Here is a 14,906-nt window from a genome sequence, read left to right on the forward strand (position 1 = left end):
GCAGAGACCATCATATAAAGCAAAATTTGTTGCTTCTAACTCCCGTTTCTGTCAATGTTATCTTCACGTTTGTGTTCCCCAGATCAGCAAGGGGGAAAAGAAATTGAATCCCTGTAGGAAACTCCTCCGGTTATGCTCGTTGCCCACATGCCTTCTGTTTCGCCGTGGCTGTGGACATGACACTCAGAAGTCTGTAACGGTTGTATTTCATAGCAACAAATGCTCCTCCACACATGGAAAATACATTTCCCTGCTGCTACGCAGCCGGCCTTTGGGTGGCACCAAGGGAAAAGCTGGACACGTGCAACCACTCCACGGGGCTGGGAATTTGCTGGTACACGTCGTGCGTAAGGGAGGAAAAGTACTTCAGCCCCCCGTGGCTTGTGCTTGTGGGGGCAGCTTTTAAAGCGTTCCCTGCGAGATGGAGGGAAATTGGAGATGGGCTATTTTACTGAATCGAATCTCAACGTCAGGACTGATTTTCTAAGGTAGCTCTGTAACTTCTGCTCATGCTCATCTTCATAAGAGGTCTGAATGCCCAGCACTTTACAGAGCTTGAAAGGACTCGTGGTATGATGTGGAAACCTTTCAATTAAAAAGTAAAACCAAAATTGGTAGGAAAAGAGAAAGAGTTCTGACTTTTTGTTCCCGTTCACTTTCTGGCATCCTCTTCAGGTGGTGCACTGAAGTGGTAATCTCTTCCTAGGGCTGCTGCACAGCCTATCCCCAAATTCTCCTAGCTGCACAGCCCAAGTATGGACCGAGCATTGGAAGACATACAGTTATGTATGTACCTTACCTGCTTTTCCTAAGGAACAGAATTAAAAGTATCAATATAAAGTAAAAAGATATACTGGGTATAAACGACAGCTGTGACAGAAAAGTGAGAACAACTTTCATGTTTTTATTGCTGCCTTAGAAGCAATTGATAAACAGTACACTTCATATATAAATGAGCATGTGTCAATATATGACAACAAAAATAAATTACAGTGACATAGTATTTAACTTTACAAGGTTGTACAAAATTTCCAAATATGAATAGATTTCAACTTAAAAATTTGAAATAAGTTAAAACTTCAACTATTCTGAAGACTTGAAAAATATACATACAATTTCACTCAATCACATCATTTACAATATGATTTTTTTAAGCTGTTTAGTTTTATACACCCATATATTTTTTACTGTATTAGTGGAATATATCCTGCTATATGCAGCTTTACTGTGCTGGGATAGTGAAAGGGGTTCCCTGAGGGCACAGAACAGGCTTTCAGTGTTCATATTTTAAGTAACTTGATTACATTTATTAACAAGAAATACAAAACCAAAGCATTATTTGTCTGTCCTATAAAGAGAAACTGATTTATCTGCTCTTGCTAGAATTTCCATTGATGCTAATGAGAACCTTGAAGACGGCTTAACAGCAGGATTGAGCTAAATTAAGTCTGTTCAGCCAGGATGAATTAGGTCACATTATTTAATGAAATATTTGAAGAATATCTGCTTTGTATTAGATCTCATTATAGGCTACATAGCTAGTCATGGCTACGCACTGAAATATTTGTTTACACAACTAATAGGAAAATATATTTGATAGAGGACTTTAAAGTAACAGGATGGATTACGGATTGGTATTTTTAATACCTCAATTATAGTCACTTGATTATTTTATTAAATTTTATGAAGATTAAAAGCACTGGACAAAACCTCTCATCTGTGAATGTGTGATAATTGAGAATGCTGAGGGTCTAATTCTGTCAAAAGGGCAAAACCTTGCTAATTCAGAAACCATTAATGAGGAAATAAAGGCAGAAATTTGAACAAACTGGCACACGTGAGCAAATTGCTTAATTGTCAAAAATACAGGAAGACACTCATGAAGCCAGAGGTGAGCCTTAAACTGCCTGCGATGAATTTAGTAAGAAAGGAAAAAAGAAACCCAAGATGTCTTATTTGTGCGGCTGCATTTTCTTTTCTCTGAATACGCTGGAATATCTATCGGAACGCTGCATCGGTAACCTGCAAACTTTCTTCCAAACAAATAAATGTTACACATATATCATTTAAATGAGAAAGAAAAAGAAGCAGTCATAAATGGTCCAGAGGTGAGCAATTCCACATTTCCATTCTTCTCTACTGCTGTTGGCAATAGTGGACAGTTTACAATTAAATTGGAAATTATTTTAAGAGCCGCTGCCTTTGTGGTGTGACTATGCTGTCATCGGGCAGCAGGAAGGAGGAAGGGAACTGGAAGGAGATATACGTCCGCTGACGGCTCGCCGCGCTTCCTTTATGTTCTCCCAGAGAATCGCCGTGCAGGCTCGTGCCCGGTGAGAGGAGGGCGCGGGGCACGTGGGTGGAGGTTTGGGACCTGGCTGCCTCCTGCCCGTCTGGGGGAAAAAATGTGCGTTTCAGAAGCACAGTGGGAGCGTTTCCATCAGCTGGAGCTGGGCTTGGATCAGCCCCCAGAAAAGGCTGGCCTTCGCAGATGCTGCGAGAACGCAGAGCAATTTCACCGAGCAACTGACTGTGCTATTAAGTGAATTAATAGCAGCCAAAGAATATTGTGGCATATGAACGGAGTCAAAATTTCATCCTACAGATCTATGACTGCAAAGAGAGTCCTCCCAGACCGAGGGGAAGGACAGTTTCCCCAAAGGAAAGGATCTACACGATGAAGACTTCCAAACACTTTCTCTAGATTGTTTACCCCTCTTGCAACTCCTAAGCTCAAATTACTTTAATCAAAACAATTACATCTTTCTTAATCGCTTGTTCAGTGTTCTGCCCCTGCGTCGGGTTCAGAGAGGAAGAAAGAACATGAAAATACATTTCAAAAGTTCAAGCAACATCTAGTGGTTATGTAAACCTTACCTCACCAACTGCTTGGCACACAGTGTATTATTGTACAATCAGATATGACTTTTATATCACATCATTTACTTTTTATCTTAACTAGCAAGCCACTCTACAAGCAGCAACTAAAGAAATGAGTTTATCAGCTTATATTAATGCAATTGTTATCAAGGGCATACAGGGTAAGAGTCATTTGCAGATTACAATAATATATTTGCAAGGAAAGTTCCACAGGGAAAGGTGCCACCTGATTAGGTTTATGTGGAGGGTTAAAAAAAAAAAAGATGATAAAGCATCTTGGCAGGAGGAAATCTCTTAAGACCATAATGTTCCACTGTGATAGTTCAGTGGGAGCCAAGTTTTGACAGCACATTTTCGGCTGATCCCCGTGCTGTGAAAGGAGAAATGTGAGAGCTCGTAGGACACCCGACCTGGGCCAGCGTGTTCATTTTTCTGCGACACATGGCCATCCACCTTCTGCCCTCAGGACTGCAGTGCTGGCAGTCGCTCCAGAGGGGAGGACGCCTACAAAAGCATTTGAGTCGGTCTCAGTGCATCTTCTCTTACTCTTGTTTTTATCAGCTGAGAAAGGGAAGGGTCCTCTAAAACATTGCTGCCAAGGAAAACAACTGCTCGCCGTCATTATCCGCCTCTGATTTTGCAAACCGCCATCAGTATGAGCTAGGAACAATTATTCTTTCTGAGAGTTTACCAAGACACAGAATTGAATTAATCAGCAGAAGGATTGCTACGTAGTAAGGCAGCTATTAGCAAAAAAAGAGCAACTTGGCCAATAGTTTAAGAAATGTTAATATTTTGTATAGTATCTGAATGGATGGCTATGACTAGATCAACAGACTTTGAGTGAATGCTCAAGCACTCTTTTTATGTAGCAGAAGGCGAGGGTCTCCTTTCTACAGCTTCCTAATTCTTTCATTAGTTTACAGTAAGTTTGGCTCCACTGGTTTTGGCTGAAGAAAATCAGTGTTTGATAACAAGTAAAACTACAAATCCCTTTTTATGAAAGCAATTTCTGAGCTGCTTAATTACTGCATGTAATTAATTTGCCCATATACTTCAAAATCAGAAAGAATGAGGAAAATGTCAATTTATTTAAAATATTCAAGCCTTAAAAATATATACACATGTTCAGATATTTTCTCTGGAACTTGTTTTGCTCCATAATCAGAAGAATGGCACAGAAAGCTTTCAAGTAATTGGAACAGCAAAATCTATCAGGAAACACATAAAATATGTTCATCAGATTCCTGTACTATTGTCTCCATCTCTATCACAAAAATACCCGTTATCTCCAAATGGAAGCAGGAAGCTTATGACCCTTTCTTGTAACAACTCGTCTTGGCGGGTGGGGCCCACACCCGTCTCCCCGCGGGGTGGGAGGGCAGGAGCTCACTCCCAGCTTCACGCCAGGCGGGAGCCCCGCGACCCTCGGTGCAGGGCGCTGGGCCGGGCGCCGGGCGAACATCCCGCAGTTGACACTATGGCAGGAAGAATTGGGGTACGAGTTCAGAGGAGCCATCTCTAGAAACCCAGGAATAATTCATGTAAAAAAAATCATGTCTCCTTCACTGACATCTTCTAACCTCTACAGCTTGCAACTGCAAAACTTCACGCCGTATTGAGCATTTTACCGGTTCTTTCAGAAAGCGGCGAATGGTAATTCACGCTTGTTTAAGCTTTAACGTTTGAATAGGCACTTTTGTGCATTGAGTATATGGATTTCAGCGATCCCGTGAATCTCTAGTCTTCCTTTATGTTTCACCTCTAACGCTGGATGCTGCGCCAGTCAATATGCATTGTACAGACTACAAAAAATAATGGCACACGTGCTTAGTAGTTTAGGTCTCTCTCGCATCCAGTGGTGTGGGCAATTCCTGTCTCACAGCAGGGAGCAAAAGGCATCAGCTTGTCTCCTCAGACAGTACCAATACCCGTGGGGAAATGTGCAAGTATTTAATGTAGCTACATGTAGCTAATGTATACTACTTTGAAAACAAGTCTGAAAGGACCCTACGTCATCCGAAAGGACCCTACACCGTATTCAGTGAAGCGTGTGGGCATTGAAAACAAGTCTGAAAGGACCCTACGTCATCTGCCCTACACCGTATTCAGTGAAGCGTGTGGGCAGAGCAGGAGATAAAGCCTGTTACGTCCTCACATACAGAAATTCTTGTTCAGATTAGCCTATGATCAAGAAATCACACTCATTTTGAGTAAAGGAGCCAAATATTTACTCAGCGATAATTCCATAGCCCGAAGAGCAGAAAGGTTTTGTCCTAATAACAATCAGCTATAAAATAAACATCATAAATGAAGATGTGAAGAAAATGGCATGTATTTCTGAATCAGGAAAATGCACACCACTGGAGGAAAAAAGCTGCTCAACTCTAGCTACACCTGATTTAATATAGTTTTGTAGGTACTAAAAAGTCGCATACTTCCATATTGATGGCAGAGGGTATTGAATAGGTATATTCAAGAGGTAGCTATCAAATAGGTATTGAATAGGTATGTTCAATAGGTGTAATCAATAGGAGGGGACTGAATCCATATGAAGAGTAAAAATAATGAGTGGAGAAAAGTAGTGAGCATCAGGAGACACTGCACCAGTCTGTGGCTTGTGAGACAGCCGCCCAACGCAGGGTACAGCACTGTGCAGGGTTCAAAGTAAATTGGGTTATATCTTTTATCCTCATGGTGTTAACTGGCCTGTGCCACAGTGATAATAATTCTTAAAGTGGACTCATTAAACACAAATTATTCCCAGTTAAACTCAGTCAAGGTTTTGTTGTTTACAAAAACAGAAAAGGGTGAACGACCTAGATAGAGTGTGCATTTCTCAGTCCTACCAGGCAAAGAGGTTTTTCAAGTTTGCGTGATTCCACCTGTGGGACTGACAAATGAAAAGTATTATTCCATGCAACAGAAAGGGCAGAGCAATAGGACGGGGTGACGGGAGATGGGATTTTATTCCTCTCATTTCTAATGGGAGGAGGGCTGTTCTTGTTACCTTAATTTGCAGTGGTGCCTTGCTTTATTTTGTCTTTATATGTTTGTGACATTTGCCTCAAACTGTTGTAATAGTGGCTGGATTCCTGTACCCATGCTGAGACACTGACAGCGATGTTCACATGAATATTAACATGAACGTAGGCATTTGAGACCCTCGTTTCTCTTACGTGAACTTAGAATCTACTGTTAGAAATAGAGGCCTTTATTTTCCTATTTGGCGAAGCCAGAGTGATTTTGGTTGAGCTAATGGAGTTAAACCTAGTGCAGTATCGATGCAGTAGCTCAGTAAGTGGAATCCGGTCATGCGTTCCTAAATTTTGGGTAATGTCTGAAGAGCCAGCACAACACACTGAAAAACCACATTCAGAAATAAAGACCGTGCAGTTGGAAAAACACACACAGAGGAAAGATGTGGAAACTTTTCTTGCAGCTAAGCAGAGTAGACTTAAACACGATTCCACTGTCTAGTTACAAGTGATGAGGCATCAAAGGCAATGTTTACCATGGCTGACAATTTCAGCATAAGTTTGTATATACATCCGTATACATCGCTTTAGGTGTGCCTGCATCTCTCTATGTATAGAGTATATACACAGTACTCTGTCCTAGGTATGGTATCCTTCTGAGATATACGTAGTGCATAGAGATGTATAGGTACAACATGCATACCACACAATATGTGTTGGAATAAGCCATGAAATAAGTAGCACTTATCTTAATGTTTTCCTGTGTATCCTGTACTCCTTCCATTAAATAATTTTTATCAGGGCTAACTGAAGCTCCCCTGAGCCATTTTAATATTTAAAATTAAGCAAAAAATCCTCAAGCACATCTAGGAGGGTATCTGGAAATAACTACAACAATCTTCCTTGAGAAAAAAAGTTACAATCTATGTTATATTTTGAATGTACAGTGTGGAGGGTGAAAAGTAGTCAAAGTCCTGACTGTCTGGTATGGCAAGTTAATGAGTTTGTCAATTAAGACTCTGAAGACCTGCCAGTGACATCAAATACTGTGACGGTCAATCTCGGCCAATTGTGGTGCCACAGTGTACGAAATGGAATAAAAATAGTGTGTAGTTCCAAACATCCCTATTCATGTTGAACTTGTTTCCAACAAATAGCACAACTGGATTACCTATGCCCTCTGCTTACCTTAAAAGCTGAAGTACAAAAATGCCCAAGTATTAGACATTACAAATTAGTATTTTCCCCAGTATCTGTCTGGCAGCTCCTAAATGTAGAAGCAGAAAAGTGCAGAACCTACAAATGATCTATGCCTGATAGATGGAAGAAAATCCTAATTAAATAAGGATTTTAATTCTATGAAAACCTGAATGTCATACATGCCTTAGCTAAGCTTTCAAATGGAAGTGCTTGGGTATCATGAGAGTCCAGTTCACGGGGAGAAAAGATGATAGCTGTCATTATGAACACCTCAGCTCCACCAGATAGCTGTACATATCCTTTGGGTTAACAAGAAGCAATCTACAAACATATATCACTTTAACCTGCTCCCAGAGGCAAGTGCAGTGGTATTTGCACGGGTAAATATGCAAATGATAAAAGGAATATATAAAATAGAAAATCACAGAAGCTGGCAGCAAGTTGTGAAAAGGGACAATAGATTTACATGGGTCAAAGAATACTCAGAGTTACCACAATGAATACGTATGTTTTTAGAAATTTTGAAGTGCGTTAAAATACATGATGATTCATGAACTGGATGAAGTTCAAGCTAGTGGGGACTTGGGAGAACATCCTTAGGGGCAGGTCATCCCCAAATGTACCGAAGAAGGTCAGGCTTGGTGAACAGCCAACTTGTGGTACAGACCATTTCTGCCAATAAGGACCTGGAGTGTGTGGAACCTGCTCCAGTTCTTTTCGGTAAGTCTTACGCATCTTTAGACAAGAAAGTGTCAGACCTCAACACTACAACTGCTGGAGCCAGTAATGTGCCTTCTGATAGTCTAAGAGCAGATTGATTTTGCGTAGGAATATTTTGAAAGGAAAGAAAAAGCCTTTACTCTTTATGAAAAGAATCTGGGAGCCATTTGGAGAAGAATGAGTGTTTGGAATCTCAAATATAAATCTGAATAGGGATGCATAGTGAGATGGTCAAGGGGGAAAGTGAAATGCAGTTTATAAATAGCTTAGTGTGATACTCCATGACTATCCCTACCATATATATGGTAGCATGATGATAACCGTATACGCAAAATTACTGATGCTGCTGGTCAGGGAAGAAAGGTAAAAATTTCCTTTTGCTTTGATGTTTGCATTCTGCAGAGGCAAACAAGTACTTTGGGACTTGTATTCACTTCTTATATGTACAAGGTTGATGATGAGCCAAGACTTTTTAGAATATTCTTGCAGAAGTAGTAAGAAAATATAATAATCAAGACAACAAAATAAGAAAGTGAAGTTGTACATAACTGAGAAAAGTCACCAACTGCCTCAGAACATCTGTGCGGGTATCCTCACAAAACTGCCAGATTCCCTTCGGTCATCGATTGCTCAGTGTAGAGATCCAGAGGTTGAGATCCCGGGAACCGCTCAGGCCTTTCCTATAGTTGTTTAGCTTTGGAACAGTGCCGCAGGGACCTGCAGTTTACCTTTGTAGGAAGTGTGTTTTGCTGGAGTAGGATCAAGTGCTTCATGCACCATGACACCCATCCCTGGATCTTTGGGTCAGACGTTTCTCACAGCCGATACTGGTACAGAAGCAATAAACTTCTATCACAATTTTACATCGAGAAAGTCAAGCAGGTATTGTAACGTATTTTGTTGCCTTGGAGCTGTTCAGAGGCTGACAGTGATTGGGGTCTATTCGACAAGGCGTTCTCCAGACAACCCCACGGCTGCCGTCTGGCTATCGCTTCTGATTTTTTGATCCTCTTCATATGGAGTCTAATCTGTATTATTGCAATTAATGGGGATGATGCCAGGTCTCCGGAAAGCCAGCTTTCCATGTGAGGGGTGGACGGAACTGTTTGTCTGCCCTCAGAATGATGCTTTCTATCATGTTTCTGACTTAATTTTCCTCAAAACAGAAGAAATATTACACCATTTGTACTTCTCAAAAGTAGTGCTGTGTCAGATTGTACCTTTTGGTCTTGCGTTGTTCATCTTCCGCAACCTATCATGTGCGCCTACGTTCATAAATAATATATCCACATGTGCGTATAGCTAAAATTTGTGTGTGTGCATGGGCTTAAAGCAAACACATAGACGTAAAATACAGATCAATTTGATCCCCACTGTACTTGTAACACAGCCAAATTCTTAATATTTTATAGTGCATATTCCATTAAATAAATAACTAAATTGATCTATGCTACAATATGTGTATACATACACATTTTATGATGCCTGTAAATAACATTTTAAAGCCTGTTCACACATCAAAAGACAGGTTGTTTATTTCGGTTAAAACAATTCAAGGGTTTAACTCTTCCTATGTTGTAAACAGTGGTGACAGCTGCTTTCAAGGAAGCTTAACTTCATTAAAAATAATAGTTTCCCATTGCAAAATCAATACTAATATACCATACATCTCTGGTATATTATGAACTCTGGCTTCCTTATATGCTCTCACATTTTGTGTATTCGGGGCACAGCACTACTCTAGATATCAGAAGATAATAACATGGCAATATATATAGATATAGATATATATTTAAATGTTAAAACATCAGTTAGGTCAACTTGAGTAATGAATATATTTCAAATTTTTGCTTCCTTCTATAAAAAAAGGTAATTAATTTTCTTTGCAACATGGGCGTCTTATAAGTCTTTGGTTGTATGTGGCTATCAAACTGGTAAACCAATTCTGGGTGTCTTTAGCTCAAAATGCACTTGTGATGTATAGACGAAGCTTTAACCTTTTTCCATGTTTTGTACTAAACTTGTACTTGCAAGTAGTACTTGCAATATCATTTACAAGCTTACCTGTAGGTAGACATTTTAAACAACTCATACAAAAGAAAGATGTGTATGTCAAGAGTATTTGTTTTAGTGACAAGAAAGCTAGGTATACTCTATTCATTTCTCAAGCAGACCTTTATGAATCACTTTAAAAGGACACTACAGCTGAAGACTGAAGAGCAATATTTATCAACATTAAATAAAACATTTGGTGAAGTATGTATAAATATTTCTTCATATGAACATAACACAAAATTAAATAGTTCAGATACACAGACACCATTTAATATATTTCCACTGTTGTCAAAATCATCTGTAAACACCATCTCACACTGAATACAAAAGCAGCTTTTACATCAGTTCTGTGTTCACAACACTGATGCCCCTTTGTAAAAGAAGATATTTGTTTTGTTTTATTTTCAGCAAAATAAGAGTCTAAGCAGTAAGAAAAAGTTTTGGTCAGCTCAAAGGAGAATACAAAATTATCTTTCAACATGTAACTAAATCAGATTTAGAACAATAGTTTAAAGTACAACCCTTTCCCCAGGGGATCTCTGACTTTTATAAATCACACTATGTTTGGTGCAGACCACATCACAAATACCAGGAAATACTGGTCATGTCTAAACTATAAATATTAAAGCCCTTTTAAATTTCTCTTTATCAAAAATTGCCAGGTTGCCAATTGACGATATCCACGTTTTTCGCAACACCGAATAACCTGGCGTTAAACGGATTTAGGTGCACTTCTCCTGATGATTTTTAAAACAGATTCTTTAAAAGAAACACTTTTGAGTGAGCATCCTTCATGTACAAAAATAAAGCGTTTCTTTTACACAAATCTTTTGCATCTGAAGATCACCTGGGCGGACAGTGCAAGCTGGGGGAGCTCCACCACGTTCAGATAGAAAATTCCTACTCGAACTTTCACTGGGAGCCGTACGGATACTGCGCGTCGGACCTGAGCTGGCTCCGAGAGGGGCGGCGCACCCGCACGGCGCAGCTCAGGACGAGGCACCGCGCCGTCGCTCCGCGTCCCGACAGCGGCGCGAGCACGAAACGGGGCCCCTGCTCATGGCTGCGCCCGCCTGGCGCCTGGGCAACTCCCTTGGAGCACCAGCGCTCTGCGGCCCAGGGGTGGGGTCTCGCCATCCTACCCCTTACAAAGATAACGTCATACTCTGCTCTAAAGTAGCCTTCAGTTCCTTTCACCTTCCTGTCTTTTAAAGAGGTGTGATCACTTTGGGGAGAGATACTATGCTCAAGATTAAGGTTTTACTGGGCTTGTGCCCCATTATAAAACTCTGTAGACTGTTAGGCTCACAGGCTGTGTTTTGTTTCTCTCCATCTGAAAAGTGGACAGCATGTTTTGGTTTCAAAGATAAACTTGAATTTCAGGTGGCAAATAATGAGATATATATTTATAATATGACTTTGATTTTTTTTTTTTTAATTTCATTCACATGTAATCATGATGGCCCTGTAAAACCTGGAACAACAGATCACCTCTTTCCTGGTATGTGTGTATTTTAGAGGTGTGAATGTATGTTATGCATACATACACACTTACACACACACATATGTATAACATGAGCTGCACACATAGACACTCGGCAATCAAGAATCAGGGGTACAATTAACAACACACCGGAAGAGAAGTAGACAGGAAGCTCTACCTGGGCAACAAGAAGCAATTTTGCAACCTATACAGTATCTCAAAAAATGTCATAATCCTGTTTTGCTAGCTTGCTACATCTGTATGTGACTTGAATTGAAAGATGTTGGATTCCTTGGAAACAGAAGAGTTGGGCTAGCTAGATGTGCTTACCTGAGATCCCAGAGTTGACTATAATCAAAGAGCTGGGCAGATCAGTAATGGGTTTATAATTGCTATACAGCTTCTTGCAAATTTGTAGGAAAACTTTATTAAGTCTTTCATTCCTTAGTAAAAATGTTGAAGTTTGTTAGTTTTTGCTGAATGTAGACTTGACTTTTATATTAAACTGGATTTATTAAAAGGATACATAAGAAGCCTGGCAGCTTCTTTCACGTCTTGGTGTTTAAATGTTTGAATCAGCACCCTGGAACCACCCTCCCACCCCAACCCGTCCCGTCGCATCCCATCCCATCCCTTCCTATCCTATCCTGTCCCATCCCGTCCCGTCCCATCCCATCTGGTCCCGTCCCATCCCATCCTAACCCCCTTTGTTATTTTTTTAAGTTGTTTAAAAAATACTATTCTATGAAGCCTCCCTAGGGATCCGCTTATGAAAAATGACAGACTGCCTTTGCTGATACTGCTGCTTGCGTCGCTTTCGTTTGTCACACTGGCACAGCAGTAGCATCTTGAAAGTGTTTCTGAATGTTTTGTTACACAGTGCATAGCACACGGGGTTCACTGTGCTATTGATGTAGCAAAGCCAGTACCCCAGGTTCCAGAAAGTTTTGGGGATACAGCTGCAAAAGGTGTTCACCAGAACCATGATGTTATATGGAGTCCAGGTAATGATGAAGGCAAACAAAATGGCACTGAGTGTCTGTGCCGCTTTCTTTTCCTTGATAAGTGACATTCGTTTTCGCTTTGTGATCTGACTTCTGGTCTTCAAGGCAAACTTTTTTGCCAGGGTTGCTTCCTTGAAGGACAAGGGCAGAGCTGCAGATGTCTTGGTCACTGATGAGATGCCATCAGAAGCTGTGGTTGTCTCTGCTGACCCTGGCTGAATTGGAAGCTTAGAAAAGCTCTTTTGGAAATTTCCACCATCCTGAACACTTTTGGGAGGGTGCAATTTTTTAGGTTTCTTTTCCTTCGATTCTGTGTCGGATTTCTGCAGTTCATCCCCTGACTCATGCAAATCTTCCGAGGAGGGTAGTTTCGTGGAATTGAGGATGGCGCTGTGACCAGGAAGCTTCAGCACAATTGAATAGATGGCTCTGGTCTCTGCAGCAATGTCTTCTTCATCAGAGGAGGCTGAATTTTCAAGGGAGGCAGCAGCATCGTTGTTGTTCCAGCTGTCGCTGCTGCTGTGTTCTTGGTCCCCCTGGTCTGTGTTGGGTTCCCAGCTCTTCATCGTGAGCCAGAAGTGGCAGCGTCTGTATTTCCTTCGGGTGGAGCGTTTCATGTTCTGCCGCTGCAGCTCATAGCTGCTGCAGCTCCGGGAGCTGCCTGTCTGGTGTACGAAGCGTGCTGCCTCTGCTTCGCTGCCCGAAGCCTGTAGCCCTGCTAACTCTTTGGTGCGTTTCTCTGTCTCCTTGTAGATCCTCCAATACAAAATACTCATAATGGTGACTGGCAAGTAAAAGGCAGCTATGGCAGTGCCAAAAGTGATGACAGGTTCACTTAGAAACTGGATGAAACATTCATCAGGAGGCACAGTTCTCTCCCCAACAAAATACTGCCAGAACAAGATGGCAGGGGCCCAAAGAACAAAGGAGATGATCCACGCTAAGCCAATCATCACCCCAGCCCTTTTGGTTGTTCGTTTGGCTCTGTACGTAAGCGGCCTAGTGATGGAAAAATACCTGTCAAAACTTATGACAAGGAGATTCATGACAGAGGCATTACTGGCGACATAGTCAATGGAGAGCCAAAGATCACAGGCCAAGTTTCCCAAAGCCCAGTGGTCCATGATGATGTATGTGGTGTAAAGATTCATGGAAATAACACCGATGATCAAATCTGCGCAAGCAAGACTCAACAAGAAGTAGTTGTTGACTGTTTTCAGTTGTTTGTTAACCTTAAATGCAACAATCACTAGGATGTTTCCTATGATGGTCACCAGTGCAAGGATCCCAGTGAGGAAAGCAATCAAAACTACTTGCCAGACAGTGTGTCCGCCCAGAGGGTCTTTGCTTGTGGCATTCAGGGACATGTTTGTTGATTCCACAGTGGAGAAGGGAAAACTCTCTGTGGTCTGAGGGAAATCATAGCTGCCAATGAGTGATGCCGCTTCATCAAGGAGTCCCGGTCCATGTGAATCTCTCCTCCAGAAGGAGCTCACATTTGAAAACAGAGGCGAGGCTGAACTGTTATTTTGCATGATCATTGTGGCTCTCTGACATAGTCTGCAGCAGGGAAAAAAACAAACAAAACCCAAGTGAACAGGTGAAGGTGGTAAATAGACAGTCGTCCACATACTCATACATAAAATCCCTTCAGCATTTTGAAAGATGTCTTTAAAAACCAAGCTGCCTGTGACACATTCCAAGTCAGATGCGTACGTGGTAGTACTCGGCTTACAGCTGTGATTAATCTGAGCTCTTTGAAGCAATCACATACCGTTTCTTTAAAAAGTTCAGTCACAGAGGAACCAAAATCCCAGGAGAATTTGCACCCGCAGTAGTATTGAAATGCCCCCTAACTCTAACTCTTAATTAAAATGCTCCCTGATGGATCTACCCTGAACTTTACATCTCAACAGCCCACTATCCTGGAGCTTTAAAAAACTAAATGCCAGGAACATGCAGTCACAAATCCTCCAAGTTCAAATCAATGCTGGTCCCCAGTGCTATCCTGGCACCAGCAAAACACAGCCCCAGCCTTCGCTGCCTCCAGCTACAGCTAACGAGAAGCAAAAATACTGTTCTGCCTTTCCTTAAACTACGGAGATACAAGCCAGCGTAATTTCACTGTGTCAAGCTACGCTAACCCATGAGGCTGCACAGATCTTTTCATTTTCATCTACATTTCGGCAACCTGATAAAGGTACTAGAAGTCCCCATTAGCACTTTTTGCACATGCCACTATTAATTTTTCATGCACATTTTTATGCTTGGACTAAGGATTTTGTACATCTAATGACTTCAAAACGTCTTTGGGGCAACACATGTTAAAATTTCCTTTGAAAATATAGTCTCGAGAGCCAGGAAAAAATGTTTGGCAGATGTATGTCAAAGCAATCATTAAACACTTTAGGAAAAGAGGAAAAAAGCATGAAAGGGATTCATAATTAAGCCTTAATCCTTTTCCCCAAGTACTTATGTAAAATGAAGACATGCTCAGAATAGAATTTTGCATTTCCCTTAGTTCATTAACTTCTGTGGTCAGCTGACTAGAGTCATTGTAATAAATCAATTATATCATCAAGCAGC

The 14,906-nt window shown here is 41.1% G+C and overlaps 1 protein-coding gene across 1 annotated transcript in view; it reads right to left on the bottom strand.

Annotated features, from left to right (window-relative positions):
• Positions 1–11,911: 11,911 nt before the first annotated feature.
• The window catches only part of CHRM3 (cholinergic receptor, muscarinic 3), a 130,337-nt gene continuing 127,342 nt past the window's right edge, over positions 11,912–14,906 (bottom strand). The window contains exon 2 of the mRNA XM_010288105.1: positions 11,912–13,880. Coding sequence (XP_010286407.1) covers positions 12,059–13,880 — 1,822 coding nt within the window. The 3' untranslated portion in view covers positions 11,912–12,058. The remainder of the gene's footprint in view (positions 13,881–14,906) is intronic.

The sequence above is a fragment of the Phaethon lepturus genome, unplaced genomic scaffold (assembly GCF_000687285.1).
Source record: "Phaethon lepturus isolate BGI_N335 unplaced genomic scaffold, ASM68728v1 scaffold1445, whole genome shotgun sequence".
NCBI classification, from domain to species: Eukaryota; Metazoa; Chordata; class Aves; order Phaethontiformes; family Phaethontidae; genus Phaethon; species Phaethon lepturus.